The sequence below is a fragment of the Vidua chalybeata genome, chromosome 9 (assembly GCF_026979565.1).
Source record: "Vidua chalybeata isolate OUT-0048 chromosome 9, bVidCha1 merged haplotype, whole genome shotgun sequence".
Lineage (NCBI taxonomy): Eukaryota > Metazoa > Chordata > Aves > Passeriformes > Viduidae > Vidua > Vidua chalybeata.
In genome coordinates this window covers 13,641,795-13,665,920 of record NC_071538.1, presented here as the reverse complement: position 1 = coordinate 13,665,920, position 24,126 = coordinate 13,641,795, and the positions used below count along the sequence as shown (strand labels likewise).

At 42.3% G+C, this 24,126-nt stretch overlaps 1 protein-coding gene across 2 annotated transcripts in view; it reads right to left on the bottom strand.

Annotated features, from left to right (window-relative positions):
- Positions 1 to 219: 219 nt before the first annotated feature.
- Positions 220 to 24,126, bottom strand: part of PIK3R3 (phosphoinositide-3-kinase regulatory subunit 3) — a 78,177-nt gene continuing 54,270 nt past the window's right edge. For both annotated transcript variants that reach the window (XM_053950033.1, XM_053950035.1), the window contains 9 exons: positions 17,162 to 17,273; positions 14,760 to 14,858; positions 13,144 to 13,324; positions 12,153 to 12,278; positions 11,249 to 11,391; positions 9,999 to 10,175; positions 9,450 to 9,524; positions 8,965 to 9,135; positions 220 to 7,535 (listed from right to left, as the gene is read on the bottom strand). In XM_053950033.1, the coding sequence (XP_053806008.1) occupies positions 7,334 to 7,535; positions 8,965 to 9,135; positions 9,450 to 9,524; positions 9,999 to 10,175; positions 11,249 to 11,391; positions 12,153 to 12,278; positions 13,144 to 13,324; positions 14,760 to 14,858; positions 17,162 to 17,273 (1,286 nt within the window). In that variant the 3' untranslated portion in view covers positions 220 to 7,333. The remainder of the gene's footprint in view (positions 7,536 to 8,964; positions 9,136 to 9,449; positions 9,525 to 9,998; positions 10,176 to 11,248; positions 11,392 to 12,152; positions 12,279 to 13,143; positions 13,325 to 14,759; positions 14,859 to 17,161; positions 17,274 to 24,126) is intronic.

Below are 24,126 nucleotides of genomic sequence, written 5' to 3'. Positions count from 1 at the left end.
CTCCCTCGGAAGACGCTGTGAAAGGAACGCAGGGAAGGCTCCATTAAGGAGCGCACGTGTGCTACGTGTATTCCTCCCTCCTCCCAGCCCCAGGAGGGGCTTTCTCTCCAGCCTAGAGGAAATCAGACCTCTGCAAGTCTTTTTTTTAAAGCTTCTGTTAAAGATGATGCCCATGGCCTCGGCTGGGAGACAGACACAGCTACACCAAGGCAGCCCAACCACGCTGCAGTTTGGAATTTATTAGAAACAGCTGTCAGTACATCCTTCTAAAACATTACATGTCAATGTGCTTTATTGCAATCTTTTTTTTATTGCATTTTTTTTTGATCTAGAGCAAGTAGGCCCAGGATGCTTAGTGTCTGGGATTTAAAAGCCCAACCATCTAGTAAAAGAAAGTACAGCAAAATTGTAACACACCCGGTGACAAGTACAGTGTTGCATTACTGAGCTAGAAACTACAGGATGACTTGTCAGAAAACACTAACATACACTTGGTTTCCTTATGAAGCAGTTTGTTTCTTTTCTTTAAAAGTTAAACTACATGAATTCCTTTTTTTTTTTCTTTTCTTCCCCCCACCCCCCTCCCCGACTACACCATAAACGACAGAAGAACAGATTTTACACAAATAACAAACAAGAGTACCAAAGTTACATGCTGGAATTCATCTGGAAAACAAAATAATTCAATAGCTTCTGGAGAAGCAGGTTCTTAACAGATGCAGTTTCCCTTAAAGAAAAAAGAAGTCAAAGAAAAGCAGAAACATTGATGCAAAGGTTGTACAAAGGAGTGTGCTGTTATTTCAGCCCTCGACACAAGATCAAACACCCACTCATGCTTTACATTGAACCACACCTTGTACAAAGAGTCCACTCACAAAGGGACACGCACCAACACCACCCATTGCACATCAGCTCTGGACAGGGGGCACTGAGGGGCCACTGGAACGTGCAAACAATCACTGCATCTCACAGGAGAGCAAGAGGGGTTTCTTTTGCTAAGCCTTTGCTTGGGACACGATTGAATGCTTTGTCCCAGAGTAAATAACACCCCAAATCAACTCTGTTTACAAATATAGTAGCAACCCCCAAGAGGAAATCCAGAGTTCAGCATTTCAGAAGCACATATGCAAGATGAACACAATAAACTCCTTTTCATTTGACAAAAAACCAACCCAATTCTGCCTAAACACGTGGCAGAATGTGCTAACAGTGAGTTTTGTTTTATTTTTAAGGGGCAGTGCCACTTACAGCTAATGCATATAAATGTGTATGTGAATATATTTTACATATATCTATATACATACAGTACATATACACACACACGCACGCGCACACACACACGGATGATGCAGACCATTACAATCCCATGGTGCAATAAAGAGCCAGATATACAAAATTAACAGGTTTTCATCAAACAGATCTTTGCTGGATGTAGAAGTCACTCACAAAAACAAAACAGATTCAAACCCCGACCCAGCTGACTGACCGTGAGCCCCCCCCCAGCCAACAGAGACCTGGGGGCAGCTCGGGGCTGGCCCCAGCATCCTACAAGCCCCTGCTGGGGGGTGACAGTCACCCTTAGAGATCTTTTCTTTTGTCTTTGGATGCAGTAACTTTCCCCAAATGATCCCGAGCCTCTTGCTACAAGCACTTGGAGATTGCATGGGAACGGCGCTGCTGGACACAGGGGGAATGTCCCTCCCCTCATTTGCCAATGCCAATCTCACAGAAGCAATCCCAAGGGAAGGTGGTGGAGGGGGCATCAAATTAAAGCTGCTTTCTCTAATACAGGTTGATCAACGAAGCAGGTTTTTTTCTGTCAAAAAGGGCCCGTCTCACTTTTTTTTTCCTTGTCTCTGAAGCGCATATTACATTTTTCAAAGGCAAACTTTAGAACAAATGGTGAGTCTAGTCATAAAATAAGGTGAGTCTATGCCAATAGCAATTTAAAAAATGCAAATTCTGCATTAATTGTATGGAGCCAGCCCCAAAGACCAGCACTTCAAGCACTGTCATCATGTAAACAGTTAACAAGCTAAAGCTCCCAATCTGCCCCTTTGAACAAACAGGAAGGAACCGAAAAGATTTCAAGAGAGATTTTTTTATTCCCCCATTTGGTGGAAAGTATTTCTGCCCACAGAATGCAAGATTCACAAAAATGTTGGCCAAACTTCACGTAACCCCGTCCAAAGCTGCTGCTCACGCAGGGCTGAACTGGCCCAGCCTCCTGAGGAACAGGCCAGTGCTTCTTTGGGCTGGTCCTTCCCTTCTCCCAGCTGCTCGTGTGCCAAGGGAAACAAGGGGATCAGCACTGCAAGTTCCCTTCCCATACAGAAAGGGCAGCAGCTCCTCAAGGACTTGTACCAATTCCCTAAACCTCTCCTGCATGTGCATTTAAGGAGAGTAAAACTGGTTATTCCAAAGGGAAGGGTCTGCTCTGGCATCTCCTCTTATTCTGTGATTCCAGGCAGAGGTTTCTGCTTCATGGTCTGTCTCCTGCTTCATCAAACTATGACCAGAGGGATGCTTTAGGGTGCTGATCCTTCCTCTCCACTAAAACTATTTGCTTTGAATGCTGAATTTGAGCAAGCCTGACCCCCTCCCCTCACAGCATTTTTGCTCTTCGGGAATGTTATTTTAATTCTGCTATTGCAAAAGCAGAGATTGCAAACCAACTATAAGGAAACTACACATAAGGAAACTTGATTTTAAACATGGTCTAAACAATACAACCCAAAACCCATCACAGTGCTTTGTAAAACTGCATTTTGAACCTGTCTCTTACCCCTCCTGATCCACAAGCAGTACCTGTTTCATGTCTGCACAATGCAGCAAGCATACAAGACTCACTAACATTTCAGATTTTTATTCCCTGCTAGTGTAACAAAAAATAAACAGACATTCAAAAACAGAAGCGAGATTGTTCAAGTACCAAATAAGGGGCTTTTCCAAACTTAAATTGTGACACTCCTATAGCAATTCTGCTGTTTTAAACAACCACAGCATTCAGTTACAGACATGGTGCCACCTCAGCCTGCAGAAACCTCAGGATTTGGGGCAACCAAGACCCTCATCCTTCTCCTGTCCTCCCCAAAACAGCACTAAGTGTCAACATTCATTTCCACAGTCCCATCACAGTTGCCTGGCTTTGTGAGGGAAACTTTGATTTTTGCCCTGCTGTTACTAGAGTTCAGCTGTGATTAAATGCAAGTTTTTTCCTGGGAATGGCATTTGGTTGTGGAAGTCTTGCTAACACTAGTGTCAGCGAGAAAAGAATCAGGCCCATCACATTAAATGGAAAACTTCTTGAACATCTGCCACTTCAAGCGAGATGAGTGTGGAAAGAGCATTTTTGGCATAAGACAAAGGGCTATTCTGGATATAACTCTAGATTGCAACTACCAGTGGTGCAAAGCAGCAACTCACTTCACTGCTGATGAGAATGAAAAAAAAACCCAAAGACAACCCCCAAAACTAGAGCACTCCAGTATCAGAAGGTGGACAATTGCACATTACTGCTTCACACACTAGTGAAGCATCTGTTGGGACATCCTTCTTATTTCTAGGCTGGTTCTTCCCATGCTCAGATTACTTGTAATCAACAAACAAACTAGTGGGAGAAGATTTTTAACTTGCTAACTTCAAAAACATGGCACTCATGGCTGATACAATGGGGCCAATGGCAACTGTGGAAGCAGACCTGATTTCCATCCATACCAACACAAAATACTGAAACACCCCTAATTCCCTGCAAATATACTTCAAAACAGATAGAAGAAACTGTGCATATTCGAGTTTCAACATCCCCTCCCCCCACCCCCATTTAACACTGTGCAAAAGTTATTTATTTAACTCTACATATACATTTAATACAATATGGGTCAGTGAGATCAATGTTCCTTTAACTGCAGCCTGGTACCAGATGGCTGCTACGACAGTGAGGCTACTTCCCCCTTTCCTCCTGATGTTCTGACTCTTAAAATTAAAACCTTCTCACATCTTACTGTTTTAAAAGAACTTGAGTTTCTTTGTTTTGCCTCTTTGTTCACATTTCCTGTATTTGTTTCAGGCTTAACAGCTGCTTTTCATCCTGGGGTGTAATCCTGCACCTCACAGGCCCATTTCTGATTTCTCAGTCATGCAAGTGAAGAGCAGCTCCTGGAAGCTGTGGGTTCTCTCACAGGTCTAATGCTGCTGAGCAAACAGAATTAGGCCAAGCACAATGAGAGGTGCAGGACCAAGCCCTTGCCCCATAGATCACACCAGCTACACGTGTCACTTGATTTTATAACAATTTTCATTTTCTCTGTGAGTGCAGAATAGTTGCAGGAAGAATCTCTGCAATAGCACGTGCGAGTCAATGGGGAACCGTGGCAGCAGCTGGGACTTCAGGTGCCTAAATCACACACAGGGAGAGACAGTGGCAAAACAGCCTCAGGGGACTGCTAAGAATAATGGAGCCAGTACAAGGAATGCAGGCTTGGTCTGCCCATAGCCCTGCTCTGAAAGCTTGGGCAAAACATAACTTCAAAGAACACTTCAGGATGGCTTATTGGCTCTGGCTCCATCATTCACAGCAAATACATCACCGGTGATCAGCAAAAAGAGCTCGGGGAGCAAAGGGCCAAGAGTCCCAACTCACTCACACCACGCTAAAGCCAAGCTACCTTCACAGATGCTAATGGAATTACACTGTATTTACCTTGGCAGAGCCAGGGCCGGAGCCTGGACCAGACCTCACAGGATCAATCAGATTCCACTACAAGGAGACTTCAGACAGCCCTGCTCTGCTATCCTGCTGCTGTCAGGACTGCGAGGGTGTGCCAGGATTTATGAGCCTGGAAGTAGATCTGTTCCTGTTTAAAACAAATCTGAGCCCTACCTGAAATTGGGGCAGACGTGAAACACTTTGGCCAGGTTACCTCTCTTACAAAAGCAGGGATCAGAAATACAGGTCTCATCAACCTCAAATGTCAGTAAGAGAGAGCAGAGAGATCACAAGGGCAGGGAAAAATCAGACACTCCTCTCACACAGGTTCTTCTACAGGCATGGGGCACCTGGCTATCATTTGTGCCTTTGAACTGATTTCTTTCATTGAGCATTTGGTCTCAGCCCAGCATCAAGGGAATGCTAGATACCCGAGAGGTGTGAGAATGGCAGCTGTACAGCTACTAGATTAGAACTGCAAATTAGCCAAGAAAAAATTCCATGTCCACAGACCACTGAGGAAACCATTCAAGATTTCCACTAACAGCAAAGTCTATGTCTCATTTTTCCTTTTTTCCTGGGGAAGTAGAAGGGATACACAAACAGATATGGTTAATTTTGACATAGCAGCTTATGTGAATTTTATTCTTCTCTCACACAGTTTTGAGTTTTGGTTAAGCTTTGTAGGGTATAATTTAAATAAGAAAAGTGGCATCTACAGAATTCCTTGCCTGAAGATTGCACTCTGGCCAATTAGGAAGTATCTGGGATGCGTCAGGGTCATTAGTACAAAGTAAAAAATGTCATGGCATGCCAGGCAACCAGACTACCCTTCCTGCAATGGCTGTCAGTGCTCCAGCCTTGTCACTTCCCTACTTGCAATTCAAGACATTCAGTGAAATAATACTTCTAGTGTAAACAATATACATCAACAAGCCTGGCACTACTACCCAGGCACTACAGAAAAAAGCCATTTGAACAGGAAATCAGCCCCAGGGTCAGAAACAGGTCTCCAGCATTCTCAGACCTGCATGACTGTCTGCTTCCTGTCCTGCACAATGGGTGCATTGCAAGGGAAACGCTTCCAGTAATGGGAACAAAAGTAACTTTCAAGGTTGCACACTGAACAATTACTTTGCCAGTTGTGCTTTGATGCCAAGTGGTTCAGTTTGCCAAACTTAGCTCTTTTTCATTTTAGAAGCTTAAGGAATGGAAATAAGCTGCTTTGTACACTTTCCAGGGAGGGGATTTATTTGATGATTGCTGCAGTTGATGAAGCCCAGGACTACCCGCTCGAGTATTTGACAGCAGCCCTTGCCAAAGGATGGTACCAGACATCCAGTAACTGAGGAGTATGGCTCTCATCCCTTCCTGTGTTTTGCATCATGTCTAAAATAACTACAAGGGAATTTAGATTATACCAGAGTAAAATCTTGCTTGGCTGCAGTGGTGTGAGAGTTCAGAACCCAGCTCGCAAAGAACAAATCAGAGGAGATCTAGGATTAGCATGCTCACTTACAACCGGGAGTAACTATACCCCACCAAAGAACTGGGTACAACAAGCCATCCAGGAGCATTTGATTACACTGACCTCTTCTGTACCAAAATCAAGTGTTACAAGAGTCTGTCACTGTTCAGCAAGAGACCTACAGCAGGTCAGTGCAAGCTTCATTCTGGTTTACATTCTGAAGCACAGTATCATTAAAACTCTGGAAAAAGAATCCCAAGCTGAGGAACAGGAGGGAGAGGGAGTGAAGAAAGAGGAGAGTGAGCAATTACATCAGATCAGACAAATTTACTGTTTTGAAGCCAGACAATGTTTCATTTTTCCTTTTATTTGTTTCAAGTTTTGGTGCAGAAAGTATGTGCGGATGCTAATGCAACCTCCCCTGCAAGTGCTTGATGTAGCAACGAACAAAGTTTTGGCATGTTCAGTTTGGTTATGTTTCCTTTAAGCGAAGACCTGTAGTGCCATTGAAACCAAAACTTTGTTACTGTTGGCATAAAAATAAAGCAACTTTCCTTTAACAAGCATTTTTCCATTTAAATAAAAACCTGAAGCTTTCCCATAATTCCTTTGGTCTTCTCTCACCAAATTCCACGCTACCTCAAGACAAGCCCTCTTTTGGAAGTCCGGCTGAATCGCAGTGAAGCTGCTAAAATTAGCAGAGAAGAATTGCTGTGGCAGAGTTTCCCCCTAGTTTGTTGGGAGTTTAAGACTGAAAGACATTACCAGTGCCTCAGGTAGAGGCTTCAAATTGTGTCTACTAGAACAAGAGAAAAAAAAATCCAATTAGAAGTTCCACTGAAGGTGCCTGGCAAAAAATCATCTCCATAAAATGATGCTCTGCTTCCAGTATTTTCGTATGCGTTGTGTTGAGTTTATTCCCCTCATAAGGAAACAAAAGTATCGGTGTAAAAGCACAGCTGAGCTTTTAAGGTAGCACCAGGACACCTACACCCAAGTTGTCGTCTTGTTGCTGCTAGGCCTCTTTTTGATTCACATTCACAGAATCACTTCTTGTGCAAAACAAGCAGTCTAAGGAGAAAGAATGCCCTCCGAGTTCTAATAAAAATCGTAGAAAAGAATCCAAGATAAGCCAGCGCTTTCCTCCTCCCCAAAATTTACCTGCAGAGAGAGGGGGGCATCTGTGCGTAGACAGGATATGCAAGCCTGACATTTAGGGAATCATTGTGTTGGACAAGGGATGTCTGCTGGTAATGAAGAACCAAATCCTTAAGTGTGCTGTACAGGTTGTATGGTTCTGCAAACCCATAACCTCTTGGAGTGCTGTAGATCACACAGTGTTTCACCTCTCCATCAGCTCTGCAAGGAAAGGAAAGAGGAGAGTTTAACATAAAAGGACAAACCCAAAGTGACACTCTATTAACAATTAACTAATGCAGCATCTCCGCCAGTCACTGGATTACATAATGGAAGACCCAGCAGATGCAAGTGGAGGAGATTAATATAGTCTGTGAAGAAACAGGGCTTCAGGGCATGTGATTAAACACTCTTGCATAATAATCCACATAAGAGGGCTCTTCCATCCCAGCAGTACAATTCCCCACTGCATTGTTCTCCAAATGGTCCTTGGGAAAAAAGTCAAAAGCTGAACCAGGAAGACAAGCACCCGAAGTCAGCAATGACTTTGTGCTCAACTCACCTAGAAACCTTTCCACTAAGCAAAGAAACCAAAACCCACAAATTATCAGGACCTACAAAGTATTCCATGAAACACAGTGGCTAAACTTCAATGTGCATTTTTTTTAATGTTAAGCATGGGACAGGTTCAAGCTGATTCATTATCTGAAGCCATAGCGACCGAGTCTCTAACTTGGCAAAGCAGCTGCTGGAGCACAGCAATTCCAGTGGCTAGAAAAATTTATCTGCCAGAGAGATCAGGTATTATGTAATCCTTGTACTGGAGCCTGTTACAATCCCAGTCACATGTAGGAACAGGTTACTTTGTGCCACCCCTTTTCGAGCCTGTAGCATGATCCCAACCAAACAAATGCATCTGATGAACTCAACACTTGAGTGACTGCAATGAACAGAACAATGAACACAGCAGGTACTACAGTCTTCAGTTACCTTGAGGTGCTAAACCTTCATATATTCATTTCTCAGACTTGTGCTCAGAAGCAATTAACCTCACGTGAAATAAATCAGTGAAAGCCATTTTGGACTCCAGGACAAGCTTGAAGGATTTTTAGATAATGGAGTTGTAGTATTTCTGACCTTCATTACACCAGCATAAAATGAAGTGAAATACAAGAAATCAATGCAAGGCTGTGTGAATGTCATCACAACTACTGCTCACAAATAATCCTCTGAAGCATCACCATTACCTTACACATACAAGAAAAAGATCTAGAGTTGGGCATGTCTGAAAATGAGAATAGAGGATTTACCTTTACAGCCCTGCTCTACTTCTTCCCATGTGTCCCTCAGCAGGGAAGAATATGTGAGAATTAGGCCCTAACTTAGGCCCTTACTACAGAGTTTCAAGTCAGGATACTTCAGAATTTTGTACTGTCTACTGTGGGAACTGCAGAGGCTGCAGGACTACAGTTATTGCACATTCAAAGCACATTTTTGTTACAAAGCTTTTACCGTGCCGGTCTTCCTGCAAACATGCAACACATTCCAATGGGTAGGCCTAAGCTAGGCCTGGCTTTTGTTCTCCAAAATAAAGAGCTTTGGTAGAGATTTATGATTTGAGTAGTTAGAACAAAAAGGAAAACAGACTTACACCACAGAACAAGCATAACATCCTTTCTTGCTACTCTCGCGAATTAAAAATGCTCCGTCAGGTTTCCCACAGAGCAAGTCTTCCGCTTGGACACGGTTGAGATCTCCAACAAACCAAGTTTTCTCATCATGATGTGGCAGGTTTTCATCTTCTTCGTTCACAAAGTATGTGCTGAGAGGATACATTTGTTAACCACTGATCAGTAAAGGAGTTAATAAGCAGAGTTATTTTCACAGAAATCATAAAAAGAAATACCAGAATTGCTCAAATTGGAAGGTCAGGCTCCTAACGAACATATATATTAAAGGCTTCCACTTAGATCTTAATTTTAATCCTACATGTTTCAGCAGAGTTGCTGCCTCACATGACATCACATGACTCCAGTCCTTTATTGAGAAACTGGTGTTTTTTGTTACCAACCCCACAAGAGAAACACTTACTAATGGAACACTTCTCAATAAAATCTTATGTATAGTGACACTTACTCATCAATATTTTCATTTTTGATCCCCAGCCAGTCATTTATTCGCTTCTGTCTCACCCCCTTGTGATTGAGCCATCTGCCAGAAGAAGAGAAGATTAATAGATCAGAGCACGTGTATGGGTTTTCTTAGTGAGCAAGCTGAAGCTCAGACACAGAAGAAACAGTCTGTGTCCAGCCCAGGGACATTAGGAGCTGGATAAGGGTGGTGAAATCAAGTGTGGGTATAAGCAACATCTGAGACACCTAACAGAAAAAAAGTACTACCATCTGTTGTATTAGCAGCCACAGGTTTTGTTTATAACCAATTTTTCTTAAATTCTTTATTTACAGTAGTTGCAGATTGTGCACCTAGTTGTGGCTGGCTCTTTAAATAATGAAGTCATGAATAGGCCAGCCAGTTCTCAGACATCCCCTGCCAGACTGTAGCACCTGAACATCCACAGAACATTGGTTATGAAAAGAAAATTAAGCTATCATTATCCTGATGGAAACAGCCATTAATCAGATTAATCAGAGACATTATTCTGAGGTATGGGTCAGGCTTACTTACACAAGATACTGATCTCTGATTTTGCGGAGCTGAATTAGGTCAGGCTTGATACTGTTCATTTTCTTATCAGTCTCCCTGTTGTCCAGAGCTTGTTTCTTCAAGTCTTGTTCCAGGCGCATTTTACTGTCATGGATCTCACCCAGGCGTGATTTTAATTTTTCGTAGTTCATCATTATCCTGCAAATGAGTATGAGAGAAGAGGTGAAACCAGCCCAGAAGGACTGAACCTACTGGTAGCACTTACAGAAGAGTATCCCAGAACTACTATAACAGCAACTCCTCCCTTTGACCACCTCAGCCTTACATGAAAATTACTGTATGAGTGACAGGAGAGACCTCTTGCCAGAGGGCCTGCACCCTTCAGTTTGCCTTAATATATCTCCTTCTGGCAGAGATGCAGGAAGAAATTCTCTGTAGGAAGGTAAGCTAGAACAGATTCCTCCTTCACTGCCAAATTCAGTTTTTGTTATATCAATTATGTGAGCCCACCACAGGTATCAGCAATAGCAAGATTTTAAATGCAAACTTTAATTACTATCAAGGGCTACCATGAAGTAACGCTGCCTGTCTCTTCATTCAAGATCAGTTTGCAGGTTTTGTGTGACTCAGGAAAATTACATCTTTTGCTTGTTAATTGTCTTTACTCAGAATGAAGCACCCCAAGTGCATAGTGAGATTGTTACAGGTAACTGTTTCTGCTCCAAAAACCTCCTTAAGGTGGTTCATAAAGCACTACATCAAGTGAGGCATTATACCTGGCCTTTCTTCAAAGGCACAGATCCAGCTTTTTCTGCTAATACCCTCTTGGAAAGGCAGTTTCAAACAACACGCTCACTGAATTTCTTAGATGACAGCTACTAAACATTGATCTTCTCTGAAAGTGACTAAAACTACGGACAATGAGATTTACCAGTTTATGTATATTCCACAGTTTGCAAGTACAGCGTTCTCTGAATTATATTCTGAGCAAATCTAAATAGAAATGGGATAAGCAAATTAAATCATTATTTCCTGTTCTTTCCTGGTCCTCATCACAGTATCTTGATTTACTGAAGTTAAGAGAGGATAATCCAGAGATTTCCCAGCTCTGCAATTCCTTGAGAGAAGAGAGCTTTACTGAAGGCTGACATACCTCGAGGGAAGGTCTCAGAAAACACTGAGCTTACAAAGTGGTTTATATGATGCTGTAATGGCAGTGTCAGTGTGGACACCACTTTTTCCAGGTAAGCAAACATAACCTGAGAGCTCACCGCTCAATTTCTTTGTCGTTGCCCTCCCTGCGGAATCGCTCGATGTATTCTTTGCTGTATCGCTCTTGTGAGTGGCACTGCTCCTCAAATATCTTAATTGTTTCATTAAATGCTTCGATTGCAGTTCTCTTCATCTGAATTTCCTGTGTAAGGAATGAGTCCTTCATCATTTGTTCATAATACAGATGGCAATGCAAGACTCGATTACGTTCCCTAAACTGAGAAGATGACATTTTTTCCCGTACTAAGTTAAAATAGGATTAATCAGCTTTAAATTCAGTCAAATGTCTGAGTAGGGTCAGGAAAGAATTGGGCAGACTTACTTACTCCCTGTAAGTCTACCCTCCTCCCCTACACAATGATCTCTATTAGGCTGCAAACCCCTCAAACATTTTAGTCATATTTTCCATCTTAGTTTGCAGGAAGACTGCCAGCAAACCTCCTCCCCATATATGAACTATCTTATTTTACAAGAAGCAGTCCAAACACCGTATTCACACTTCCTTAATGCATAATATCTGGTAACTGACTTGCACAAGATTTCACAAAAAACCTGGACAAACCCCTCTACAACTCTCACTGCAGCATGTGGCAGCTGGAAATACTCAGCAGCCAAGGAAGAAACTGCAGTGTAAAGCTTCTAAGTGTTGGCCTTCTCCACAGCTTTACCTTACAGTAAAAAGTTCAGCTCCTCTTTCTTCCTTGTCCCACACCATACCTCAAGGACTATCAGCAACAAACTATAGTCCCTGTTTCCATCAAATATGAAACTTCCTTGCTGTATTCCACAATTTACTAAGATTTTTCCTTATATTGCCTTTATTAGCCTTAAAAGGTTAAAATAATTTTCTTTGCTTTTTAAACAACAATAAACACACTCTATAAAGAGCCAAAGCACACCAACCTGGGATGTTCTGGTATATTCTTCATACAATTTGTCATACTCTTTGCTCTTTTCCTGATACTGAGCATGGTATTCTTGAAGCTTTTTACCTACTGCATCTATATTATCTTCTTTCACCAACTGATCCTGCACATACAAAGAGCTGTTAAGTCTTCAAGCAAAGCAGCTTTTCCTTAAGAGTATTCATTTGTCCACTTATGCATATTTGCATTTCACAGATATTAGCATCATGTTTTATAATCCAGTTTCTAGAGAGCACTGTGTCTAAATCTGCCTCCCTATGTGCAACATGTTCCACAGTTTACAGACACAAGGAACTGGAACTATGGGACACCAAGAGCCATGCCAAAATCCTAAACTTCCAAAAACACACCACACCTTACTTTCAGGATTGCTAGTTCAAGAAAGAAGGAAGCAAATTGCTTAGACTCTTCAGTTTAAGATCAGAGGGTTTTTTTTTTTTTTTTTTTTTTTTTTTCTTTTCTAAAAAGCTTTGCAGTTCTTTTTCCTTAATGCAAAAATGTGTTGGGCTACTGAATCAAAGTTTAAAAAATGTACTTGAAAAATTTAGATGACTATGCACAGAGTTAGCAGCTGCACAGCTCATATGGGTAGCACTCGCTACAGCAGCGCTCAGTGGGTTCACAAGGGTCCATTGAGAAATTAAAAAGTTTCTCAGAGGTTCAATTCTGCTGCCTGTCAGGGTTTAAATTCTCTGCTGGGCTCAGATGGAGACTGGAAACCTGATAAAATGTAGCAGCTTGGATGGTTAGACAATTTGGAAGATGCAAGTGAGGCCAAATATGAAAATTCACCTTTTTTTTCCCGTTTTCAAAAAAACCAACCAAACAAAACAAACAAAAACACACACACAAAAAAAAACCCAACCAAATCATGCTATTCATAGAGAAACCCCAAAATGATACACACATCTGCTTTTTTTTTGTTCTTGTCTGCACTAAAAGCCATTGGGGTCTGATGAAGCTCTTACCTGCTGGTACCGGGACACGGGATACATCAACTTCACATCGAGCTTGGGGTTGTACTGAGCAAGGGACTCGTTGCGGTAGTGGTTAATGAGCTCCACAACGGAATTAAATGTCAGTGGATCAGAAAAGCCGTATTTTCCATCCCGATGATAGATCTTTATCAGTTTGTTGTTGCCACCCTTCCTGTAAAGTACAGCCATTCAGAGGTTTTACTGTGTCCCTCCCATCCCTCAGCAGCTCTAAGGCTGATGACACCAGTGAAACTCCTTGGCCAGTGGCTCCCACACTGCACACCTTCACAGTGATTCTTTACACAGCAGTAGTATTAAGTAGTTTAAGAGTCAATACACACAGAATTATCATCAGATTATTTGAACAGGAGCAAAGCCCAAAGTAAATCTCTTCCTATGTGTTCATTCTGGAGCCAGCTTATGGTATTTAAGTCCTAGTTTTGCCAGAAGTTTTCCAAGGGAAAAGGAGCATGCTGAAGGCTGAATAAAGGAGCTGTAAGAAAACCCAAACCCATAATTTCCTGCAATTCAGGGTCACTAATAGTATACAACAGAATACAGATTTATAAAATTATTAATGAATCTTTATGAGTTATGGGTGGTAATACAGGATACATGAATTTACAAAATCCTTTGAGGATTACAAGATGGTTGTAAACGTAGTTATCCAGATTTATACATTCTAGTTGTTTCCCCAAATATAGTGCTTATTCCTTCCTTTTGTTCCAACAACAGACTGTTTAGACACTGTTCTGTCCTTCTCCTGCACTTACAATTTTGCTTCCTAAAGACGAAAATTCAGTAGAATTCCGTAGAATAACCAAATCATGCCAAACAGCACACAGGCTGTGAATCTGGAGGCAGAAGTTAAAGCAGAATTTTAACTACACCCTTGGGATCAAACCTACCACTAAGGCAATGGAATTTCAAGGCAGGATCAAGTACCTGCCGTATCACAGTAACTCCCAAGGGTGTGCTACAAAGGCTGTGGCTTCTGTGCCTCACCTGCTTGTCCCTAACAATCAACCTTGGGAGCCTGTCAGTGGCAAGTGGCTGGGCAGGCTGGGCAAGGCACCAGAGGCAGTCACATGAGGTTTCTGCCTAACTGCAGCAGACAGGGCTGGGGCAGCTCTGGGAAACCTGCCACGCGCAGACATGAAGAAAAGAACATGGTTCCAAATCAATATTCCCTAAATTTTAGATCAGAAAGCACAAGACATTCTTTTTACCAAGACATTGTTCAGTTCTCCAGAGCTGCACATTGATGAGGTATTCAGCACTCTCCCATTAATCAAAGGCCTGGTTTATAAACACCTTTTACCTTAGCAGTTCTGAAACCATGAAGCACTCCTGAGCAGCTCTCCTCCCTGAGTCCCATCTCATCTACACAGAGATCCTCAGGGTAGTACTGAGTGGGGGACAGAACTCAATGCACAGAGCAGAACTGACTGTCAGACCTGGCTCTTTATTTGCTTGTTCTGTGATGTGCAGAACTGGGAACATCTCTCAGCTTGAGCCACATGAGCTTTACACAGCCAGGGCTGTCACTGGAATGGCAACAGCTCCTCAGGGTTTTGCTGAGGGGACCACAAGTGCTCAGTGCTCACCGCAGTGTCAGAGTGTAGTCTCCCTGCATCTTGGTCGATGCGTCGCGCACCAGGAATGTTCCATCTGGCATGTCTCGTAATTTGTCATTGACTTCTTCCCTGGAGAATGGAAAGGGAGGCAAAATTAGAAGTGCTAAGGACATGACCAGCTTTGCCACAGGTGAAACGTCTGACCCAGCAACACCAACGTCTGCAGAGTTCAATCTCCTGTCACGCTCAGGCCCTCCAGTTTTTTAGGCCACCTAAAGCAAGCCTCAACTTGTGCAGCTGTACTAAAGAAAAGTAGCTGCAGTCAACTGCCACTTAGGAAGGAGTCTCTGTTTAAACAACAGTAGCAGCTGTGACTCAGTTCACAACCTTTCCCTTTAATCTGCTCAGGTTTTAAAGTCCACACTAGAGCAGGTGCCCTTTGAGAAGCCAGTCCTGACCTCTTAAGACCTGGTCTCTAGAATCACAGCTCAAAGGTGCCTAGAGTTTAGCACAGTTTTAGTCTCAAGAGGCTCATTATTGGCTTAACTCTGATCTTATTTACAGCCCTTTTAAACCACTACAACCCTGCTAGCTTCAGTGCAACTTTTCCTTATTTACAACTGAGGCAGAAGGATACTCAGTCCAGAGCTTTAAGCTAAACCAAGAAATCTTTTAGTGAAAGTGAGTACCTGTAGGCATTAAGAAAATTATTTCAGCTGAAGAGATATGCATCTTACTTATGAGCATTTCACCCAGATTATGTATCTCACTTTATAACAGCTCCCTCAAAGGTTTTGGAAGCCCTAAGCACTTTTTAATACAATCATTTGGAAATGAAAATTTCTCAAGTAGCCTCAACATTTTTAGGTGCTGTAGGAAGCCTAGCTGAATCTTACAAAGAAAAATAAACAACAGGTTTTTTGTTCAAATACTAAGGAACAAAAGTATTCAAAAGAACAACAAAAGAATAGCCTTAGCTTTGATTTAGCTACCTGAAAACTATTTTGTTAGTAAAACGGACTCCTACTGAGTATCACATGCTCATATCCATTTACTCCTCTCAGACCATTTTACAGGTTGGACCCAGTTAAGTCCTTTTTGAATGGCCAGATAATGACCTACAGGTTTGGGCCTGCAAGTTGCACCCTGGAGCTCATGACAGAATTTTCAGCACAAGTTCTTGACTGAAGAACATTGCTCCTGCCCTGCTAGCCTGATGAAGCCTGTAGCTGCTGGCTGCCAAACCAGTGTCATAAACAATTCCATCTTTACATAAGCATGTATCAAGTTTAAATCTAATAAAGCCACTCCAATGCGATTTGCAGTGCATTAGCTCCTGCCATCATGGGCACTGGTAATTGAGGGACAAATCCACAGTCAATAAACTGATACCAGTATTGAGCAGTATTAAACAAACTGTGCCTAGTGGGGTTTGTGATCAGGTTTTTCCACTCTGCTTCAGCTTAAAATTAACAGAAAAATATCTCTGCCAAGGCTCTTCAAAAGCAAGATCTATGAGGGTTTGCCTTATAAAAAGATAAGGGTGGTACAATAAAGATATGAAAACTTTATTTCCCCTCTCAGAACGTCAGTGAGCTCATGTGGCAAACACACTCTTCGTGCCTCTATCTGCCAAAGTGCTTCAAAGTATTATGTGCACAAGTTTGAACAATTCCTGATCACACTCCCAGCACACTCGCCTGTCCTCTTACAGCTCCAAATTCTAGACTCTTCAAAAGTGCCTTAAGAGGGTAAGAGATGACTGAACATTTCAGTTCTTTTATTTAATTAAGTATATAAAAACAGGCCTTTCATTTTCTGAACCTAGCCCAAGCAATCTATTTTCTCAAGTGCATAGGAAAGGGTTTTCTTAAGAGGCAAAACTTAATTTGTTTGGTATGTGTCTCTATCATCTGCTCAGCATAGCTGGATGATGGTTAGCATTTGTAAGAGCTATTTTTCATATCACCATGTAATAGAAATTAATATAGCTGAAATTTTAAACAAACATTAAAGAAACCAAAAATAAGAATGCAACTCCTTTTATCCTGAAATATTATTTTATACTGAAATTTTGCTGAACTGCATGCATTCCAGGATCGCATGCTTACAACACTTTATTAAACATCAGATTCAGAAGCATTTATCTTCTTTTTAAAACTGTATATGTGGGCAAATTTAGAAACTCAAAAATTACTGTCACCAAGACTGGCAACATCTGCACTAGAAGAACAACAAATTAAATATCCTGAATCCAGCTGAATACTTTCACTTAGGTGCTTTGCCAAGCATAGTCCTAAAGTATTCCTTTCCAGTGTAATGCTGCCTGAAACAGGCATGTTCTTTTTGTCTTGAATTCTAGCTGGCTTATCCTACTTTTGACAATATATATTAATACATTTTAATTAATAAATTCTAACAATATTGCTTACCTTGAGATGTCCCCCCAGTACCACTCTGCTTCCTGCAGAGAGAAACTGGAATTGTCCTTTATTCCATTTGTATTTACTGGAGTCATTGGTTTGGGGGGCTTTGGAGGAAGAGCTGAAAAAGCAAAACAGATTAACAGAAGGTAAACAGGAGAAAATAATCACTAAACTGTCAATGAAACACTACAGAAAAAAAAAAAAAACCACCAAAAAAACAAGAGAAAATGTGCATCTTGAACTCAGCTTTCAAGCTCTCTCAAACCAAATGGAACTTGTAATCTTAAAGGAAGTCTGAAGTCAACTGTTCCACTGTGATCTGAGATTTTTTAGTATCAAACGTTGAGGGAGGGGAAAAGTAAGGAGTATGAGGAAATGTGAGTTTTTGTTAAAAGAAGACTGGTGCAGGCACGACTACAAGGGCAGGTGCCGCCTAAAGCTCCAAACAAATGACAAAGGTGTATTGTGTTTGAAAGCCACAGCCTGGAGAGCACTGGGCACCACTATGGAAAACTCCAGTTGCTCAGGCATCAGCAGCTCTGAAGCCAGCCCACAAGAGCAAACAGGTGAACTCTTCAGAGGGAAAAACACTGCTGGAGAGCAGTGGTGGCTGGGCAGGGCTGTCTCTGTCACAGACTCAAGGTTCATGCTTTACACTGGGTTTGTCATTTAGGCTCCTGTTTGGAACAAAAGCTGTGACTCCTTGAGTAGTACAGGACATGAGGTGATAAGGGAAGAGGACAGGGGACAATAGATAACAGAGTGCCTGCACTGCCTTGCTGAAGTGCAAGCTGAAGTGTTTACCAAAGGAAAGGGGATGCTACAGATGCCCAACAGGCAGGCAGAACTGCACACCTGCAGGGCTGGTGCACACCTGCCCAGAATTCCCCTATCCTGAATTCATGGCAAATATGAATGGCTTTTACTTCCATTCTCAAAATAGGTTACACAGTGTAAGGGCATACAAGATACCAAAGCTGTTTCTGTTTGGCCAGTTTTTGCTCAAACAACTTTATCATAAACCTGACTGTAAGCCCTGAATCAGTAATTCAGCAGCCACAGGCACATTCACATACTGGTAGAAACTGGTCTGTGAGCAGAAATGTATTATACATTTTCTTTCTTATTTTCTTTGGGAAAGGTGTCCTGAATGCTCTCCCCTCTTTTGCAAAGACTGGATACTTCATCAGGAACACTGCCACCAAAAATAAGCATTTTTTAGGCATTTCATGAGAGTGTTTTACAGAGGGACAGGTCCCATTCGCATTCAGAGTAAGAAAGCAGCTACACGCATTGATTTGCTAGCATACTTCTAAGTCAGACCCTGAACATCTGCTCCCAGCCCTGTGCCCTCGCCATCAGATTACACAAGCACCAGAGAGCAGGCCTGACACAGTGACAACAGCCATCTTTCAGATGCACAATCCTCATGTACACACAGAAACACAAATAAAGGCAGCAGAAAGAAGATTTTGATCTCCAGCTTCAGCACGAAATGGCTTAGCACTGAGAGGTGTGCTACTTGGCACCATGCAGCTGCTCACCTCCGAGCCACACCTCCCACATTAAAGAAGAGAAAACAGGCTTCCAACTGCAGTTCCAAATACCATTTCATGCTGAATATCCAACACAGTAACTTCACTGTTCTCTGACAAACCAGTAGATGCTTTAATTGAGCCAATCTAAACTAAATCTGAACCTTGACCCAGACGTTTGCACCCTGGGGTTGCTGACCAAACACCTGATTCAGATAGCAGCATTCATTCTGTGGGACCGAGCATTAAACTGTAGCATACAGGTTCTTTTTATGGGGTGAGCTGGGAACTTTCAGGTGTGCACACATCTAGTGAGGCAATAACAGGTCTTGTTGTAAAAGGAAGGTGAAAGCCTTCAGATTCAGTGAAGTACCTTCCTGGTTAGGAAGCTTCAGTTATTTCTAGCTTAACTACTACAGTTGTTTGTGTAGTGCACAAGTATTTGCACAAAGCACCATTGAGAGTAAGACATGGCTCCAACCCTACTTTGCTTGAAGCTCCCAGCCCCATCCAGGGTCAGAGGAACACATATCCAGGCTAAGCCTGTGGGATCAATTGCATTCACTGGGCTGTTCCATCTCCCCCTTTCAAAGTTCCTGAATTAAGAAATGTCATCAGGTCCTCCCTGCTCCCAAGATCATATCTGGGACAGGACAGCTACAGCAGTTCTGAGTCTCATCAGTGTCACAGTAAATCTGAGGTCAGAATACCTGTAGATTCGCTTCAGAATCTTTTGTAGGCTCTGAGTCCTCAAAAACACACATAAAAAACACACAAAAGCGCAGAGAGTTCTTAGAAAACTGCACCAGTTCAATTATTTCAAAGGGACCTCCAAATTAAGGCCTGGACATATCAACAACTTCAAGGTATTTTACAGTGTAAAAAACCTGTTTTACACTGGTAGTAGGGGCTTGCCAGAAGGGGTTTTCAAGTGTTCTCTAAGACACTTAAATACTTCTCTATCCCTCCTTGTAAGATTAAGTCTTGCTCCTTTATACACTGTGGGATTATCTGGCAGTTTTGTTAGGGCTCACTCCAAAGCACTGGGTACAGAAAAGCAAAGAAAGACCAGAAAGGTAAGGAATGGGAGTTTGGATTCAGAGCACTAGACATTACACCAAGTGTCCCTACTACAGGTGGGAATTTCTCCTTTCCCTAAATAGGCAGATATCAGTTCTTACTATCGGGACGTTGCCTACAGAATTTCATTCTTCATGAGAAAACTGGAAGGAAATTCTTTCAGGGAAAAGAATAAGGCTTGGACCGGTTCCTGTAAAACCTGACTCATGGAAGCCAGTCCTTTACACAATAGACTTTTGAAAAATGCTTTTTAATAGCTTGCACATTTCAAAAATACAAAACTATTTGCAAGGGTGGATCCTGTTTCCAGAGAGCTATGTATCTAACTCTTTACTTTCAATGCTTCGAGCTCTCTGAGTCATAATAGATTTTCCCCTGTACTGGATACAGAACCAGGCCCTTGCTCTTGCTTTACCCTACAGGCCAACATGCCCATCCATTTCAGCATTTCTTGGCTACCCTCTCAGCCCAGAGACTTTAGTCTGTACAAACAAAGAACACTCACAAAGGTAGTTTAAAAACCTCACAGCCCAGCCCCTGTGATAACAAAGGGGAATATTTTGTAATGGCATGGCAAGTCTACTGCAACAGAGCAGCATCCACCATGCTGCTGCTCACATAATGCTGGCCCAAGAGGTTGCTAGGAGAGGCATCCTAAAGAAGTTTTTGCTTAGTACCTAGATGGTACTAAGAACCCTGCTAGGAGAAATCCTGTGCCATTTCTATGAGAAGCTACAGAGAGACTCAAAGAGTCCACTCAAAGAGTGATTTTAAATTCAAAACAATCCAGTTTTATATACCTAACTCAATGAATATTAGAGATCTAAAATCCTAGAGTAAAGTAAGATAAGACTGGCTTGAAGTCAACAGAAATGCTTTCAAGAGGAGCCATGTTTCTTTCCATGTCACTGAGTCCAATTCTGATCTAGCCACAGGCAAAATTTTACTTTATCTCAAAACCAGCTCTGATTAAAGTGAATGATCCTGATGGTTTCTTGCCTCTTTTTTCCTGGGAGAGAAACACTGATCACAAGTGATTAACAGCACAACAGATCTATCCGTTCTAATAAAGAACTTTCTCTTTGCACCAGATACACAAGCATCCTTCCCCTACCATGTCTCTAGGACAGCTTTAGAGCACAGATCTTTCCAAACCCCAAAAGGTGACAGCTCAGTTGCAATCTTCAGTCCCACATGAGAACATTCCAAAGATCAGGTTCAGCCCTCAGTGACCACCTGGCAATAAGAGCAGACTGGCTCTCCCTCATGCATTCACGGGCATATCTGGTTTTAATTTCTTTAGCAGCTCTAGTTCCCTCTTTCTAGCTTTCCCAAGCAGACTAGCTTGAGCTAAGTCCCAATCCTAGCTCAGTGTCACTTAGAAGGGGGAAATAAAAATGAGCTGGTGATGGAGCAGAGGGATGGCAGCCAATGCGTGCCGGGCGTGGGATCGGATGTTGCTGACGTCAGGCCCTGAAGGCTGCTGTGCCATTTCCAGCAGGTACCTTCAGCTGAGCTGCTCCCACAGCTGCCGTGCAGGGCCTTGGAGAGACAAGCCCATGGCCTGGGCTCTGCCAAAGGTAGTTTTGGGATGCTTTCTTGACTGTGCAGAATAGTTTTTTGTAAAGGTGACTCGTGACTTTAACTGAGCTGACTCTCTGAAATTCAAAGCGCCTCCAACACCCAGGCAGGCAGGAGAGCTGGCAAGTGTCTGAAGCCCAACGCTGCTGTATTTCTTTTAAAGTCTCTCGTAAAAAATCGTGGGCTATATTGGTCCTGGATTTAACTGCAGTGAAGTAGGCCGTGACTTCAATGAGATACACACATTCCCCAGTCAGGTTTTGAATAAAAAATTTTTACAAGTTTACATGATCTAAGAGCCACCAAGCCCTGTGTGTGAGGGTTTTCAATGGCACTGATTCAGGAGGAAAAGAGGAAGAATGCCTTGGTTATCCAAGTGCTATATCCCATGCAGTATCCAGTCAAGCAGGCTGTTTCTTCCCTGGCTGCAGTATTTGCATACAAAATTAACCTGCCAGTTAATTAAACTCTAATTTTCACTTTTAAGGCAGATGCCACTTAGTCTAAGAATGGCTCCACAACTTATTTCTTCCAGTATTTTCCAAGAGCTTCAAACCAGACACTTAGGAGCATAGCAGGTTTAAATGCAGCACTAAATCTAGCTTACTGTTACAAATAATCACAACTACCAAATATTCTGATAAAGTCAATTTTAAGTCCCTCAGCACTTTCATGGGCTTGTTTACTAGCCTTCTTTCTGATGCTCTCAATCTACACTCTCTCTACATTGTGACAAGCAGAAAACAGATCAGAGGATTTCCAAGACAGTTACTCAGCTTCAAAAAGGCTGATGTACAGTAGATACCCTGCAAAGTGTAATATAAAGCTCTACAAAGTGTCATTGCTATGGAAACATGCAAGTAATCTGTGGTTAGGCCAGCTAACATTTTAATGACATAGTCCTCGAGGAGAGAAGGGTTTTCCCTTTGGAGATATAGATGAAGACTTGGAATGAAAATGTAGGCTAGCTTTGTTGAAGAGAAAAAATCACCCCAATCTTTAACTGCTCTCTGCCGTCTTACTCAACTTCTCAAACACTCTTCTCAATTTCTCTAGCACATTTCAGGCAAAGCCTCAAAATCTTTCCCTCCCTCAGGAGTCCTGTACTTGTCCCTGCTGCATGAGGATCCCTCAAAGATATCTGTGAAAAAAGCACAGGCTTCTGCAGAGAATTTCCAGCTGACAAAGAGGAGGGTCGTGCACACCTGCTGACAGCAGCTCATTCCCACCACTGGCAGGTAAATGATCTTGGCAGCTCCACATCTCAGCTCTCCTGCCAAAACCCCTTTTGCAGAGCGTTGAGCACCGACGCCCTTCGAAGCTGCCCTTCCTCAAAGGGCAGCTAATGTGCACAGAAAACTGCTCTGGGAATGGGGAAGGAAGCGCCTTGATGGAATTATTGCTGGCCACAGAACCTCAGGCATGCTCACATTTTCACCCTCCTCCCCCAAAATAGGCCTGATGCCAAGGAGTAAGACATAGTCAAAGAATTGAAGTCTTTCAATATCTCATTACAGAAAGCAGCAGACAAGTTGGCAGAAGGCCAGGCAGGCTTCCAATGAAAACACTCCCATTATAGCTTTGCTTATGTTTCTATGAACTTTCATAAAAAACAACACCTTTAAGAAATATTTCAGTTTTTATTAATTGGCTTTTTTGATAAAAATCTATTTTGTTTGAAAACTCCCTAGCTATCTAGCTCTCTCCCACACATCCCAATCACCATTTCACCTCCTACAACCTGACAGGCTTCTGCTGCACTCTGTTCCTCATGAGCATCCACAGCTACTGCACAGGTTAAAAAATTATCTGCACTGAGGCACCTGCAGAACAGGGGACAACAACAGCATGTGAAGAGGCTGGATGAAATTCAGCATTCCTTTGGGCATTTCAAAAGCATCTTTCACTACTTTGCAAGCCCTATTACTTCATGGGCTGAGACCTAAGAAATGGAAGATGTTCACAGTCAGATAAGTGACATGGGGATCTTTGACTTCTGTACCAAAACACAGCATGAAGGTGCAAAGCCAAAAAACCCTCAGCTTCCCAATTATTTTCACTGCCCAAAGAAAAACTGTTTTCCTTCCAACCCAGAGCCCAGTGTAACTGCTGCAAAGCTACAGCAATGTCAGAGGTTTCATGATCAACAGGGTTGATCATGAGGAGAATAAAAAGGATAAGTCCTCTTTCACCTAGCAGGTATAATTAGCACACTCTTAATGAACTGGAGAGGTTTTAGAACTTCTGCCATGTTTCATCACTCAAAGATTATCACTACCAAGCATCACATGCCTGGCTCACACAAGGAGGGAATAACTTTATCATGTAAACAGCAGCCCCAGGCTTTTGCCAACTCTGGATGAAAGTCCATGACAGACATTTTATTGCCATGAAAATTTCAGATATTCACCAAGAATATTGTACTTTACAGTATCAAATGTGAGGTCAAGAAGACTATACAGCAAAAGTAAATGTAAAGTGCAAGGAGCAAAGAGTTTCCCTTTTTGCTTTCTATGTAAAGCAGTTCCTCATCTGCCTTCAAAGAATAAACGCCATAGCATGTTTTCTACTCCTCCACAGGTAGAGTCTTCAGAACACTATTAAAAGTACTCTTTGCTCAATACGCAGGAATAGATTTTTTGACAAGAGCAAGGAAAACACAAAATTCAGAATAAGCAAAGAACTACAGTGATTGAGAACGAAGAACTGGCTTTTCATTGTAGAAGAGATGGAATGAACTCAGGCCCAAGCAGTGACAGGTATGGTTAGGAGACA